The sequence below is a fragment of the Cannabis sativa genome, chromosome 4 (assembly GCF_029168945.1).
Source record: "Cannabis sativa cultivar Pink pepper isolate KNU-18-1 chromosome 4, ASM2916894v1, whole genome shotgun sequence".
Taxonomy (NCBI): Eukaryota; Viridiplantae; Streptophyta; class Magnoliopsida; order Rosales; family Cannabaceae; genus Cannabis; species Cannabis sativa.
This window is the reverse complement of record NC_083604.1, coordinates 5,956,373-5,972,788: the sequence shown is the minus strand read 5'-3', so window position 1 is coordinate 5,972,788 and position 16,416 is coordinate 5,956,373. Positions and strand designations below refer to the sequence as shown.

At 31.7% G+C, this 16,416-nt stretch overlaps 2 protein-coding genes and 1 non-coding gene across 3 annotated transcripts; 1 reads left to right on the top strand and 2 right to left on the bottom strand.

Moving 5' to 3' along the window:
• Positions 1-768: 768 nt before the first annotated feature.
• On the bottom strand, positions 769-3,033 carry LOC115710689 (uncharacterized). The gene is made up of 3 exons (XM_061113481.1): positions 2,125-3,033; positions 934-2,028; positions 769-840 (listed from the first exon to the last, which is right to left on the bottom strand). The coding sequence occupies exons 1-3, from the start codon at positions 3,031-3,033 to the stop codon at positions 769-771; spliced, it is 2,076 nt and encodes a 691-aa protein (XP_060969464.1).
• On the top strand, positions 2,354-2,460 carry LOC133037536 (small nucleolar RNA R71). The gene has a single exon (XR_009687623.1). It is a non-coding gene; the product is annotated as a small nucleolar RNA R71 (small nucleolar RNA).
• A 3,596-nt stretch (positions 3,034-6,629) lies between the features above and the next one.
• LOC115711988 (cytochrome P450 71B34) lies at positions 6,630-8,488 on the bottom strand. Its single transcript, XM_030640190.2, has 2 exons — positions 7,524-8,488; positions 6,630-7,433 (listed from the first exon to the last, which is right to left on the bottom strand). The coding sequence occupies exons 1-2, from the start codon at positions 8,421-8,423 to the stop codon at positions 6,801-6,803; spliced, it is 1,533 nt and encodes a 510-aa protein (XP_030496050.2). The 5' UTR covers positions 8,424-8,488; the 3' UTR covers positions 6,630-6,800.
• Between the last annotated feature and the right edge of the window lie 7,928 nt (positions 8,489-16,416).

Here is a 16,416-nt window from a genome sequence, read left to right as displayed (position 1 = left end):
TCGAAAAGCAAAAGTACCATATGGACATGTGAATGTCGTTTTCTCTTGGTCTTCCGGTGCTATAGCTATTTGGTGATACCCTGAATACCCATCAAGGAAACAATAATACTCTTGGCCTGCCAACTTGTCTAACATCTGGTCAATGAATGGGACTGGAAAGTGATCTTTTCTCGTGGCTTTGTTGAGTTTCCGGTAGTCTATGCAAATTCTCCATCCTGTGACAGTTCTGGTTGGGATGAGCTCATTCTTTTCATTCTTTACCACCGTCATCCCTCCTTTCTTTGGAACAACCTGGACTGGACTTACCCATTTACTATCTGAAATAGGATACGCTACCCCAGCATCTAACCACTTTAAGACTTCTTTTCTGACAACCTCCTTCATTGGTGGATTTAATCTTCGTTGTGCATCGATGGTAGGCTTCACTCCTTCCTCCATTAGGATTCTATGCATTACAGTTGAGGGGCTGATCCCTTTTATGTATGCCAAAGTCCATCCAATGGCTTTCTTATGCTTTCTTAGAACCCGTAATAGCTTATCTGTCTCTATAGAAGATAGGGAAGATGCCACAATGACAGGAAGTGTCTTATTTTCTCCCAAATATTCGTACCTGAGATGATCCGGTAGGACTTTTAACTCTAGTTGAGGAGGCTTTTCAGTAGATGGGGCTGGCTTTGTAGGTATGACTCCTAACTCTTCATAGTATCTTCTATTCAAAGGTCCATAAGAGTCGAGCCACATAGCATACTCATAAGCTTCCTTACCGTCTTATTCCACCACCTCCTCTTGTACCAAAGTCAAATTAAGAGGGTCTTCAATGTGCGTCTTTGTCTCCACCAACTGGTCCACCACATCAATTGCGAAACAGTTGTCACTTGCCGTAGGGTAAGTCATTGCCTTGAGTACATTAAATACAACTTCATCTCCTTGTACTCGCAACTTTAACTCTCCTTTCTGGACATCAATTAGTGCTTTCCCTGTTGCCAAGAAGGGACTCCCCAGGATGATAGGAACATTGTTGTCTTCTTCCATGTCAAGAACTATAAAATCAGCGGGAAATATAAATTTGTCCACCTTGACAAGAACATCTTCGATTACTCCTCTTGGATGGGCTAAAGAACGATCAGCTAGCTGTAGTGTAACAGTTGTAGGTTTTGCTTCTCCTAGTTGAAGTCTCTTAAATACCGACAAAGGCATAAGGTTGATACTAGCCCCCAAATCACATAATGCATGAATATTCTCAATCTTTCCAATAGTGCATGGTATGGTAAAACTCCCAGGATCTTTCAGTTTAGGAGGGAGTTTCTTTTGAAGAATAGCACTACACTCCTCTATTAGGGCCACTGTCTCAAAGTCTTCCATCTTTCTTTTCTTTAACAAAATCTCCTTCATGAATTTGACGTAGCTTGGCATTTGTTCAAGGGCTTCTGCAAAAGGAATGTTGATGTGCAGCTTTCTGAATACTTCAAGGAACTTACTAAACTGCTTGTCTGTATTAGTCTTGCGCAACCTCTGAGGATAGGGAATCTTTATATGATGGTCAATACTAATAGGGGGAGAAGTTTCTTTTTGCTGAAGACCATCAGTAGTCTTTTGCTTTTCTGGTGTAGGTGCTGGTTGTTCATCTTCATCATTCTCTGGCTTGGCTTGGCTCGGGCCATCATAACTCTTTCCACTTCTCAGAGTAATTGCTTTACAGTTCTCCTTAGGATTAACTTCAGTGGTGCTCGGCAGGTTTCCCTGAGGACGAGTTGCTATCTGAGTTGCTAGTTGCCCCATCTGAGTTTGCAAGTCTTTAATGGAAGATCTCGTCTCTGTCATGAATTGCAATAGTAAATTTGTTTGAAGACCAGAATTTCCACTATAGTTTTGAGTCTGTGGTTGCATCTGTGACTGGTTCTGATTTCTCTGTTGATAGAACCCATTATTTCTACGATTACCTCCTTGATTAAACCCATAGTTGTTGTTGTTTTGAGAGTAATTTCCAATGGCTTTCGCTTCATCCATTGGTAAATCATCCACATCTGCCTGGCACTCAGAAAAGTGATGAAGACCTCCACATATCTCACAAACCACTTGAGCTTGTTTTACTTGATTGGACATCAATTTTGTTAGGGCCTCTACCTGAGCTGTCAACTTGGTAATAGCATCCACCTCATGCATACCTGCAACTTTTTTAGATGGACCTCTTTCTGTTGACCATTGTTGGTTAGTCATGGCCATCTCTTCAAGTAGTTCAAAAGCCTCATTAGCACTTTTCCTCATGAAAGCTCCACCATCAGCAGCATCTATGAGTGTTCGGGTTTCATTCATCAACCCATTGTAAAAGTTGTGCACTTGCAGCCACTTCTCAATCCCATGATTAGGGCATTTTCTCAGTAAGTCCTTGAACCTCTCCCATGCTTCATAAAGAGATTCACTGTCCTGCTGGGTGAAGTTATTGATATCAGCTCTCAACTTGGCAATCTTTGCAGGAGGAAAGAACTTGGATAGGAATTTCAGGGCCAATTCCTCCCAAGTGTTGATAGAATGGGTTGGTAAAGAAATAAACCAACTTTTGGCTCGTTCCCTTAGTGAGAATGGGAACAACCTTAGTCTGATGGCGTCGTCGCTAACTCCGTTCATCTTGAACGTTTGGCACAATTCTTCGAAGTTGGCGAGGTGCATGTTTGGGTCTTCTGACGGCAGTCCCCCAAACTGGACTGAAGATTGAACCATCTGCAGTATGGCTGGCTTGATTTCGAAGTTGTTTGCGTCAACAGCAGGTGGCCTTATGCAGGATCGGGCCCCTGTCAAGTTAGGAAGTAAGTAGTCCCTCAGGCTACGGTCATTGTTGTTATGTCCATTAGCCTGGTCTTCTACACCTCCTCCGTTGTATGCATTGTTACCATTATTGGCGTTGTCAGCCATGACTTCTTCTTGTTCAATCTCTAGTGCCGCTCTTTCCAATTTTCTCCTCCTTCTGTTTCTTCTACAGGTCTTTTCTATCTCAGGGTCAACAGGTAATCTGGCAATTGGTCCTTGACTTCTCATAAACTATTGAACCTGAAAGCAGAATAAGATCTTGAGACAACAGAGTTAGTACTTAAATTAGAAAGAAAAATCAAATTAGAACAAAATTTAATTTTTAATAATATTAACTATCACTCCCCGGCAACGGCGCCAAAAACTTGTTGCGATATTTAGCACACGCAAGTGTACGTATCGTTTCAAGTAGTAGACTCACTAGGAGTGAGGTCGATCCCACAGGGAGTGTAGTTAAGTACTTTGAAATTAAACTTTTACTTCTATTTGATTAAATAAAAGATAGGAAAAAAAACAGTGAAGTATAAGAAAAATAGTTGGAAGCAACAATTCGAGAAAATTAATAGTTAATAAACTAGGGTGTCGATTTCAATTGTTTCTATTGAATATGGTCTAATATGATTATTTTCCTAATATCAATTCCAATGCAATAGCATGTTTACTAAGGTAATTTATAGTCTTCTCAGATATATAAACCTCAATTACATGCAAACTTTCTACTCTCGTGATAAATTTAACATGCAACAGGCATTAAACACAGAAACCCTATAAGCTATCTAAACCATATAGGTACTCTCGTCCTATATCGAAATTCAGTTCTATTCTACTATAGCATATTTGACACTCACTTCTCAAATCTCGCATCAAAATCATAAACAGTTAATTGGTGGCCCGACAATTAAAAGTAATTAAGCACAAATAAAATAGAATGCATAGAAATTAGGGGGAAAACTAATCATATTAAAACCATAAACAATATCAAACAATATCCATCTAACCCTAATTAAAGTGTTTAGTTACTCATGTTCAATGAAGCACAAATACACATATTAACTGATAGAAAAGAGATGAAAAATAAAGAAGAGAAGAAAAGAAGAATGCTGAAAAACCCTGAGCAGTATGTCTCCAGTATTGCAGCTGATCTCTCTACTCTGTATCTGAACTCTCACTTTTTCTCTCTGAGATTGCTTGCTTAAATCCACTCTCTACTGCTCTTTATATAGGTATTCAGGTCCCTCAAAAGGTGGAAAACCGCACTGTTTAAATTCCATTCGGATTTGAAATATCTGGAAAAATCTCACGCCAGCTTTTCCAGATATTTCTCTCTGTTGAAAAAGAGGCGGGCCGCGGCATGCTAAATCCATGCCGCGGCCCGTGTGACCATTAGATTGCTTCCGTGGACTTCTTCCAAGTAGGCGGGCCGTGGCATGCTAATACCATGCCGCGACCCGTGTTGATCTCTGCACCCAACTTCCACTTGTTTCTATCTTTATCCGAATTTGATTCTGATATTTTCCACCAGGATATTTTCATTCGATATTTTATCCTTTTTCTTCTGATATTTTCTAACTCTTCATCTATTTTAAATCTGCAAAACTAAAAGATAAAAGCGTAAAAATGCTCCAACCATAATTTAAATTAAACCGAAAAATGTGCTAAAATTAACCTAAATTAAATACTAAAAATATCCTAACAGGATCCAGGCTTGGGTCTGGGTTTCGGGTTTTGGGTTTTGGGTTTGGGGTATGGGGTTAGGGTTGGGTTCAGGGTCCGGGTCTAGGCTGGGATCTGGGGTCCTAGTCGGGGTTCAGGGTCTGGGGTCCGAGTCTGGGTTTGGGTTAGGGTCAGGGCGTGGTTCCGGGTCTGGTTCCGAGTCTAAAGTTTGAGTATGTGAGCAAAAATATAAAATATACAATGTTAGACAAAAAAATATTTTTAAAAATTGAAAATAACATTTTAATTTTTTCTATTTTCTAGTTTTTTAAATTTCATTAAAAACTGTTTTTAAAAATTTTGAACAAATGACTCCTATTAATTTTAAAAACTATTTTCTATTTTTTAAAATTGAAAAATAATTTTTAAGTTATAAACCAAACAACCCTTAAATATTCAAAAATGAAGACTTTCCAGAAGGAAAAACTAAAAAACTAAAAGACAGTACGTATAAAAATACATACACTAACAATTAATCAATAATGGAATTAATAAAAAATATAAAAAAGAATAAAAAAAACCCTAATCGATGCACAATATTAACTTATCAAAACTATTACAAAATCATGTATTAATGTTATGTATACAAAAAGTAAAAAAGAAAAATAACAAAACATTATTTTTGAAAAAACATTATAAAATATATAGACTAATAATATTAACATTAGTAGTATTAATTTAGTAATATTAAATATTAATGTAATGGGAAATATAAATAAATTTTTCATATATTTATGTTGAAATTTTTTTATTCAGATTTAATCTAATCTTTCTTTTTTTTTTAAAAAAAAAAAGAAAATAGTATTTGTGGCATAAAAGAAGAAGAAACAATCAGTGGCAAAAGTGATACCAAAAACTATGGAAAAGATGACATTTTTAGAAAACTAAAATTAAGGCCCATTGATTATGGCCTAGCACCCCAGGGGCGGTGGCCTAGCCCAATTCGTACTTTCTCCTCTGTTGTTCTTCCTACTCAGCCTAGACTAGAGCACTTCAACTTTTTTTTTTGGGGGTTTCTACACCAGATACTAAAATTTTTAATTTTTTTTATTGTGAGACAGAATTTTTTTAAAAATATTGTATAAGTTTTATACTGTGTACTATATAAAATTTTTACTGTTGTTCAACGATTATTTTTTTAGTTATTCTACTGTTATTTTTAATTGTTCTATTTTTGTTATTTTACGGTTGTTTTATGTTATTTTATAAAAAGACTGCATTTTTGTAAAAAAAATTCTGTATAACAGTAAAACTGTAAACTTTTACCTAAAATTCAGTATTTTTTGTAAAAATCTCATTTGTTTGTTTGGTTAACTTTGTGAGGTAGCTAAGCTAAGCATGTGACGTGCTCCCTTACAAAAACAAAAACTCACATCTTTATCATATACTATTTGCTATTAGAAATAATGCAACTTAGAAAACAATTTGTAAATGCACAATTATAGTAAACAAAACTATATAATAGTTATTGCAGTTAAAATAATTCAAAACTTCTTATACTTTTTGGTTAGCTAAAACTAAAATCACAGCCAAACCAACGAAAAATTATATAAATTATTTTTTTATTAAATATTTACATGTTTAAAGTTTTTTTATTATTATTACATTTTTATAGTATTCTATAAAAACACAAAAAATTTACATGAATGTAATAGAAAAATAATATTAAAACAACATTAAAAATAATGTACAAACAACAAAAAAATTAACAGTAAAATAACAAAAATACAAGTATACAACTTAAAAATATATCAAAAAATCATAGTTTATGTAAATAAAATCTTAAAAACCGTAAAAATATATAAAATTCCGTACATAATTTTTTTGTTATTTTTATGTTTTTTTTTTTTTAAATTATCCCAATATTATACATGCTGTGTTTCTTACCTAAAGTCGAATTAAATTTTTGGACTCTCACTTTTAAATATATAGATATATAAAATATTAAAAATGAGTGTCATGAGATTTGAACTCATGACATTGTATAATGAGTGTCATGAATATTTATTATTTACAATACATTTAATTTTATTTAAATAAAAACTTAATAATTTTTTTTATTTTTTTATTTTAGGCTCCAAAAAATGTGACCTCTAGACCCGGGCCAAGCATGGGTAAGAAAATTTTTATTGATACAAAGAAAATACAAAACTGAGGACCAATCACAATCAGCTCTTGCAGAGCAAGCAAACTCTATAATTATTATTTTCAAATATAAGACCATACAACCAAAACATGTGGCCATATTTATTCTGATACAAATATATATAAAACTATATTATCTATGTTTGAACCTCTGATGGCCATTCATAGCTAACTGGAACAAGTTTAAGAGGAGATTTTTTGAAGACTGTAATTCCAGATCCCTCCTCCATGTCAATATCTGACTCTTTCATCCCAATTGGCAATTTCCAGTCAAAGTAGCACAAAAGATTAGCTAGTGTGAGCTCCACCATAGTCAGTCCCATAATCATCCCCGGACAACCTCTTCGACCTGCTCCAAATGGCAAGTACTCAAAGTTTTGTCCTTTGAAATCAACACAGCTATCAATAAACCTTTCTGGGATGAACTCTTCTGAGTTTGGCCAGTAATTAGGATCCCTTCCTATTGCCCAAACATTAACTTGGATGACTGTTTTTGGAGAAACTTGATACTCACCAACCTTGAATTCAGATATGCTTTCTCTTAGTAAAATTGGTGCTGCAGGGTGTAACCTCAGAGTCTCTTTCACAACCATTTTGAGATAATCAAGTTGGTTAATATCACTTTCAGTGATCTTGAATTTGTTTTTCTTCAAACAATAACTTCTGATTTCATGTTGGACCTTCTTCATTACTCTTGGATTTTTAGCTAGCTCTGACATTGCCCAAGTTACTGTGATTGCACCTGTGTCCACTCCTGCAGTAAATATATCCTAAAACATATAATATGAAACAACAGGAACTTATTATTAGCTCAACATTTATTGAAGTTTAAGAAAATGAAAAAGTTTATATTATCTTACCATGATGACTGCCTTAGTACAATCTCTAGTGAAATTAATTTCTGTGGAGGAAGTGGAATCATATTCACCTCTCTCTATGCTTAGCAACAAATCAACAAGATCTTCCTTCCCTTTTTCAGGGGTTCTATTTAGATGCTCAGCAATAACAATTTCAAAGAAATCATCCATTTCACGAAAGCTCCTCTCAAATTTGGCATGAACACCAGTCAGCCTATCAATAATCCAACCCATGCGAGGAAACATATCAGAGGCTGCAAAGGTTCCAACCACATCCATTGCTCGATGAATCATTTGTTCAAACACTTCGCTTTCGAGTCCACACTCGGAAAATCTCTTCCCAAAGGCTGTCCTGAAAGTGTTGCTTGCCATAAGAGTAGCCATCTTGACACTGAGATTAACAGGAGTGGCTGAAACCGATGATTCGCGGAGAAAATCATTAAGAGAATGAATTTCATCATCTCTAATGAAATCAAAGGATTGAACACTCTTGCTACTAAAAAGCTTTAGAACACATAGTTTCCTTATCTGCCTCCAATACTCACCATAAGGTGAGAAAGTTATGTCTATGTTGTTGTAAGCAAGTTTTGCAGGGCCAGTTAAAGATGGTCTATCACAGCAAGCCAAATCATTGATTTTCAAGACATCTTCTGCAGCTTTAGCTGAAGAGATAACTATGGCTGGTACTTTCCCCAACTGAAGGCCCATAATATGGCCATAAGTTTTTGAGAGTTTCCATAGAGATTGATGGGTCAGTGAACCAAGTTGGTGTAAGTTACCTATGATTGGAAGTTTTGGAGGAGTAGGAGGAAGTTTTGGCTTGTTTTCATTATTGGCTTTGATCTTGTTTTTAACAAGAAAAAGTATAGTTAAAAGCAACACAACAAGAAGAAGAAACAACATGTTAAATATCCTTCTTTATTATCACTAATAATTTTGGAAACAATATGTGATCATATTCCAATTTATAAAACATGTAATGTGGAATTTTTTTTGTTGAGCATTCTCGTGGCATCAAAGTGACTTGCACCAAAAATGTAATATGGACTTTTCTGTTGACCAAAGTGGTTAGCAATTTAGGGGTGTCCATCCGATCCAATCCGCACTTTTTTTTGTCAAACAACATTCAATCCGCACTAAGTGCGGATTTTATATTTTGGATCCAATCTGATCCGCATAACATTTTAAATCCAATCCAATCTAATCCGCAATAGTGCGGATTGGATCGGTTATTTTTGATCAGTTATTTTTTTAATAATAAATTATTTAATATTTCATAAAAAAAATTAATAAAAGACTATTGTTTCTTGATCTCCAATAATAATCTATTTCCATCTCTATATATATACAAATCTAACCAATATACATATATATCAATAAATATGTACTTATATTTAGATTTACACTAAAATATATGTGTCCATTACTAAAATAAATTAGCTAGTATATATATTTAAATTTATGTGTAAGAATTATTTTTCTTGTATTTTTTATTATAAAATAAATAAAATGTACCAACTCAATATATTACTAAAAAAGATTAAGAAATTAGAAGTTTGTATTTTTTTTTAATTAATATATATTATATATTATAATTTTTTAAAAATATATATAATTAAGTGCGGATTGGATTGGATCGGTTACTTTTTGAGGTCAAACAACATCCAATCCGCATAAGTGCGGATTTTAGATTTTTCAATCCAATCAAATCCGCACAAGTGCGGATATCCGCATTTTATGGATTGAATTGGATTAGATCGTGCGGATTGGATTGGATCGGATACTTTGTGAACACCCCTAGTTAGCATCACATCTTATACTTAATTTATTAACAATTTTCTATAATTTTTATTAAAAATAAAATAAATAAAATTTAATATTAAATTACACTTAATAATATTATAATTTTTATTGTCAAAAAAAATAATATTATAATTTTTAAGTCCTAGGGATACATCTCTCCCTTGTTCAAAAAATGTATATATTTTTTAATCAATTATAATATATATATATATATATTTATAATTAAAGCTAACATTAATAATAGAGCCACGATAACATCATGCATGATTGCATTCATTCTACATTATGACAGGTAACTACGTAATTGTTGTACAGATAAAAGCAACCATTTATAAAAAATCCAAAAATTCCTATATTATTTTAAAATATAACATTTTATTTTTTCTTTCATTTATTTTTTATTTGGCTAATTTTACTTTTTAATTTGCTCCAATACTAATCAACTCTAAAAATTATCGAAATAAATCCACATACTATTATTTAATAATTTTTTTAAAATATTATACTATTACACTTTTTTTACACAATTAACTTTAATGGTGAAACAACTTTGAATGCTTGACTCAAGCCTGTCAAGCTACGGTAAAAACAAGGTGTTAGAGTTGGCCTAAGAGAAAAGTTAAAAAGGCATATGTAATTCTTTGGTGTCCACATGTTAGAGAGTCCTATATTGCTAATGTGTGGAAAAATAATAGAATATATAAGAGTAATGGGCTACTCCTCCCATTGCCAATTTGTTTTGAGATGGAACCCCATTCATCTTATTCCTCAAATTCTAACATGGTATCAGAGTAAAACAAACAAAAAAAACATCTCTAGCGACTATCCAACCCTAAAAAATAAACCGATCGAAGTAGAGCCGAAAAAAAAGAGCCACCAAAAATCCAAAACAAAACTAATCCAAGAGCCAAAAGTCAAAAAATGCCACTTGTGATTTAGGGATAGTGAGTGAAAAAAAAAGTCACTAAAAATCCGAAAATATCGATCCAAAAAGTAGAGCAAAAGAGCCACTTGTGATCAAGGATAGTGAGCCAAAAACTGAGTCGCTTATGATCGTGTTGTCCAAGATGGTTAGCATATAAAATAGCCACCATCTTGAGGGGGATGTTAGGGAGTCCCACATTGCTAATGTGTGGAAAGATAATAGAATATATAAGAGCAATGGGCTACTCCTCCCATTGCCAATTGGTTTTGAGATGGAACCTCATTCATCTTATTCCCAAAAATTCTACCACCACCTAAATGCAGGTCCGTTTGAAAAAATGGAGCCTATGAAGCACCTTAATATTTATCGTAGTTAATTAGAATTTTTACACTTAAACTTTGACATGTATTAAATTATGTCCCCTGAAACTTTTAAGATCGTTAAAAATACCCCTAAACTATTGAGATTGTTGGATTTAAGGACTTTTGTCTAATTTCATTCAATTTTAATATTTCAGTGATTATTTATGTACTAAATCATGCTTCCTAGACTTTGATATATGCCAAATCAATTCTCTCAAATTTCGACATGTACTAAATTATGGCCCCTGAACTTTCATCCATGTTAGATTTTTTTACTAAAATTGGAAAAAAGTCTTTAAATCCAACAATCTCAATAATTCAGGGGGCATGATTTGGTACATGTCAAAGTTCAGAGGGCAAAATTCTTAATTAGTCTAATATATATAATACCTTAAAGCAATAATTGACTTTGTTGTAGTGATAAGAAACTTAAGAGCATCTCTCCGAGTAGTACACTAAATTTGGTGTTACAGTATTGCTAAATTTAGTGTCAAAAACTATTTCCACTCTAACCATAACACCAAAAAATTACATTAAAAAATATTCTTTATTATTATATTAATTTTTTAATAAATTTACATACAATAAATTTAAAAGTGGTTTTACATTAATGTACCCCTCCAAATAAAAAAGTCACGCGTACAACAGACAATTTGAACTTTATTCTTAGCGTGTTAAATTTTTTTGAATTTTTCGAAGTTTTGCAGGATCTTTAAATAACTATAATAATGTACGCAACTATAAAAAAATAGACTAAAAAAATCTCTCGAACACCGAAACAGGTAGGAGTACATCAATACACAAGTACATTATTTTCGGCGTGTTAAATTTTTTTGAATTTTTTAAAATTTTACAGGATGTCTTAAATAAATATAACATACACGACTATAAAAGAATTAAACTAAAAAAATCTATCAGACGTCGAAACAAATAAGAATACATCAGTACATCTTTTTTAAAAAGATGTATTATAAAATTTCCTAAAATTAAATTCTTAATTTTATAAATAAATCTAATAAAATAAATATATATAAATATTAATTAAGAAAAAAAATGATCTACAGTACACGATATATATATAGGGATGCACATTTCCCCCATAGGGGATGGGGCGTCGTGGGGACCCGCCCCTAATGGGGCGGGGATTCTCCATCTAAATGGGGAACAAGGCGGGGACGGGGATCAAATTTTGTCCCCGAATGTTAAACGGGGCGGGGACGGGGATGACACTCCCCGTCCCGACGGGGACCCGTTTAATTTATTAATTATTTTTTTATTAATATTTTATATTTTATATATGCATTTGTATTTTTTTTTTAGCATATTAATATCATTTTTATAATTTTTAAAGTTTTGTTTTTGTATAATAATACTATATTGAATAGTAAATAATATGTAATATTTTATCTTTTATGTAATTTAATAATTTTATACATTTAAATTTTTAAAATAAATTTTATTTTACAATAAGGGATTACCCGCCCCGTCCCCGCCCCATAAGGGGATTCTCCGCCCCGTCTTCGATGGGGAATAAGCGAGGATGGGACGGGGATGGGGATTAAAATCCTTAACGGGAATGGGACGGGGAGACTACTCCCCGCTAATTCCCCACCCATCTATATATATATATATACTGTGCAGTGTAGCACTAACCTTAAAATGGTATGCAAAATGGTGTGTGATGTACGACATAATTTGTCGTCTCCTTGGAGTTGGTCTAATTGACTTATGAAATAGATTTCGATTTGATTCTCTCTTCTTTTTTTTTTGACAAAGTGATTAGAATCACTCATGAATTTACGATGCCCACGTCCGCCACCGGCGCTGGAACCTCCTCGAACCGGGATAGCTCATCGTCTAACCGCAGAGCATGCTTTGCCAAGCCATGGCCCGCGCTAAGTTCTCAGAGCGAGCCACACGGGACAAAACTGCCCCCGGAAATTTAGACAATAAAGCTATAACATCTTCAAACAACGCTCCTAACTTGTTGAAATACATCTCCCCATTGCTGATAGTCGTCACCAAAGCTAACGAATATGAATAAACTGAAAACAAATCAAAAAACCAAAAAAAATTATTAGAAAATAATCAATCCGATCAAAACACTCAAAACTCAAAAATTGAAAAACTAGATCCCCATATAAAATACTATAACTAGCCAAAGGGAGACCCTTTGGCTAGTAGCAACTTAACTCTTGTATTTTACTTCATCATCATCTTAGGATTACTATCCCTTACTAAGATCCTAAAACCTAAAATTTTTTATATGTAATCTAGTAATAACAAAAATCCTGCAATGCTCCAATCCATAGGATATCAAAAGTTTACTTTGAAAATTATCGCAATAATAAAGTAAGTAACGAATAATGTACTTCAATAACCTTGATTATCAATGATTAGTGTAATTCAATACAATGAAACAAAATAACCTTGATTATTAAGCATTAATGACCCATTAATTCCATAATCCTACCCAAAATAGACAAAATCAACTATATTAATTCATTATTAATGTCCCCATTTCTAAAATATTAGAAATTCCTTTATTGTACTTATCCCAAAAGAGCAATTTTTATACATATTTATTTATGGTAAAATTTTATTATAATCAAATCAATCTATATTGAATTAAAATTACTTAAAATAATCCAATTTAGATATTATGACATAATTATTCCTATTTTAATTTCCAAAAGACAACTTGTAAAACTTCAAAAAATGGTATCCTTTTAAGTTACCATAAAAATATTTATAATGATACCTTCCTATACCACATAGATTACAAACTAAATTCCATAAAATTTGACTTCCCAAATATATCTGAACACAATAAATTCGCATTTGACAAGAAACTTCCTTTTATTACAATATCTTCGTATTTATTATTCTTTAAATTACTTAGTTAATTTTAAATAATAATATTAGTTACTGAATATTAAATTCCACCATTTTTCTTTTTTGCTAATAATTCTTAAAAATATGAACCAACTAGAGCTAAAAGCTATTATCGTTTAAACTTAATCCTCCTTAAACCTTATTTCACTTGAAAAATATTTTTAAAATATCATTTTAAAATTTTATTTACATCATACCTTAACTTAAATAATCCTTATATTCCAACTAGTAAAATTTGTCTAGTGCATAACTTGTTTATTTTGTAATTTTATTGTGCCAACATTTTATTATATTTTCAATACAAGAAACCGTGAAAATTTTAAACAAATTACCCTAAATAATTAGGGGCCAGCCATATAATAGGCACTATAGCCTTGTAAGGCGCCAAAGCCATAAAAATGGCGCAAATATCAAACAAACCAATAACAAAAATATTACAATATATCCCATTATAACAATTCAACTTCACAGAAACAAGAAATTTTCGGACAATAAATTCTTTGAAGAAAACTTTATAGTTTCATCCGTACTCTTTCCTCTTACAACAATCAAAACAAGATTATACAAGAAAAATAATAAAAATAAAAACAGAATATACAAAATTTAAAATGCAAAAGAAAAAATTGATGGTACATCTTATAAGAAAACAACACCATATAAAACTTTAAAGATTTTCTTCATATATTTTGACATTGATTAGAACAGAACAAACTTACACCATTTCATTGATGAAAAAATGACAAAAAGACTAAAGAGAACTTAACTCTAATCTTATTAAAGAGAGAACAAGATAAAAAAATGCCAGAATGAACCTTACCTCTGGTACTGAGAAGAAGATATATGTCCTAGTATTTTATATATTTTGATAGAAATGAGAATTAAAACATCACCAATTTAAAACAGGACAATAATTTATTTTATAACTAGCACTGCCATACCTATTGGAAATATACTTGAGGCAACCCCATATGGCCTGACCACCCATGGAAAATCCCATCACATAAAATTTGGATCCAAGTCCCAACTGATCAACAAGATTTTCTACATCTAAAGCCAGACTCTTTACTGTGCGGTTAGGATCCGGATCACTTTCTCCATAGCATGGCCTGTCAAATCCCACCACATAAATCTGTACTGAATAAATTTATTTAGGGAATGGAAGAGCAAACATAAATGCCATTACCCTACCCCAATTTTATGATTTATAATAAAATAAATAAATATTTATGATTTATAAATAAAATAATTTTTATTTTTAGACCCTTGTAAGGTCGGGCCCTAGACAGTCTATTCTTTGCCTACCTTTAAAATTCGCTTGCTAACGGCATTGGAGAAACTCAAATTTAATGTTAAATTAATATAAATATTATTTTAACATTAAATTTTTTTCTAACTCCAACTACAACACTAAAAAGTATATTCTTTATTATTATATTATTTCATTAATAAATTATATTATTATATTATTATTTATTTATTAAAAAATGATTATTTAATTATTAAAAAATAATAAAAATACAGTTGTCTACCGTGCCCACTATTATTAGTAGGACACTGTAGACTCCTACCAAAATAAGATTACTTGGATTGGAGGCTTTTGGTAAAAAAATTACTATCATATTTAAATTTTTAAAGGGTCATTGAAGATGGCCTAAATATTATGAGCATTGCTATTAGGCACCAGTAATGCCTAGCACCCTCAAGACGTGTCGTCTTGCAATTGGCTAGCGATATTCCCTAAAAGTTATTATATTAAATTATATGGGACCCGATACTTAATTAGACCAATAACGATATTGGCACGTAGGAAAGTGTTTGACACCACCGATACCTTTTAGCATTTCTGAAATATTATATACTTATTGGTGAATTAAAATATAAAATCTACCTAATTTAATTTAATAATTATTTATTAAATATCATTAATACAAAGTGCACCTCAAAGTACACAAGTAGTGTCATTACTAATGTTCCTGTAAAAATGGAAAAAGAATACAATTCAAGTCTGGGACGAAAATTTTCATTCAACTAAGCTTTTATTGTCAAGAAAAAGTACATATTTGGCCTATCATAATAAAAGGGTAAAGGAAAGATAGAAGATGTACCAAAAATTTAGACAACCCTATCATAATAGCATCCTTCAACGTTATTTTTTTCTTTCTTTTTTTAAAATAAATACACATATATAATTTACAATATAAATAATTAAGTTTAATTTTTAGTTACAAATAAATAATTAAGTTTAATTTTTAATCGTAATGATACTTAAGTTATATTTTTTGAGATTTTTACAAAAATACTAAATTTTATGTCAAAATTTATAATTTTATAGCTACACAAATTTTTTTTTTTTATAAAAATACTGTCTTTTTATAAAACAACTGCAAAACAACAAAACAGAACAATTAAAAACAATTGTAGAACAACTAAAAAATAATAGTAAAACAACAGTAAAAACTTAACACAATACACAGTATAAAAAATACATAAAATTCCAGTATGTGGTGTAAAAACCCTTATTTTTTAAACTTCCATAGGTTATTGACATTAAGTCTCAAGTCAACCGCCATGTGATAGTCCCTAATTAGTTTAAGTCATTAAATTTTTATTTTTTATTTAAAAATTAATTTAAATATACTAATAAGAAATTAACACATAAATAATAACTTAGGGTACTTATGAAATTCTAAAAATATAACTTACACTGAAAGTTAAACTTAAATATTTACACTGTAAATTATTCTTTTAATATTATAATTGCTAAATATTTTTTTTTTTAATTTATTTGGTACATGTGTGTACTAATTTTTTCTCTCCCTTTTTTATCCTTTTCTATAAATTTCTCTTTCACTTCTACAATAGACAAGAATATCTAAGTTGAGAACTAGGTATTGTGTGACCTAGTTGTAAA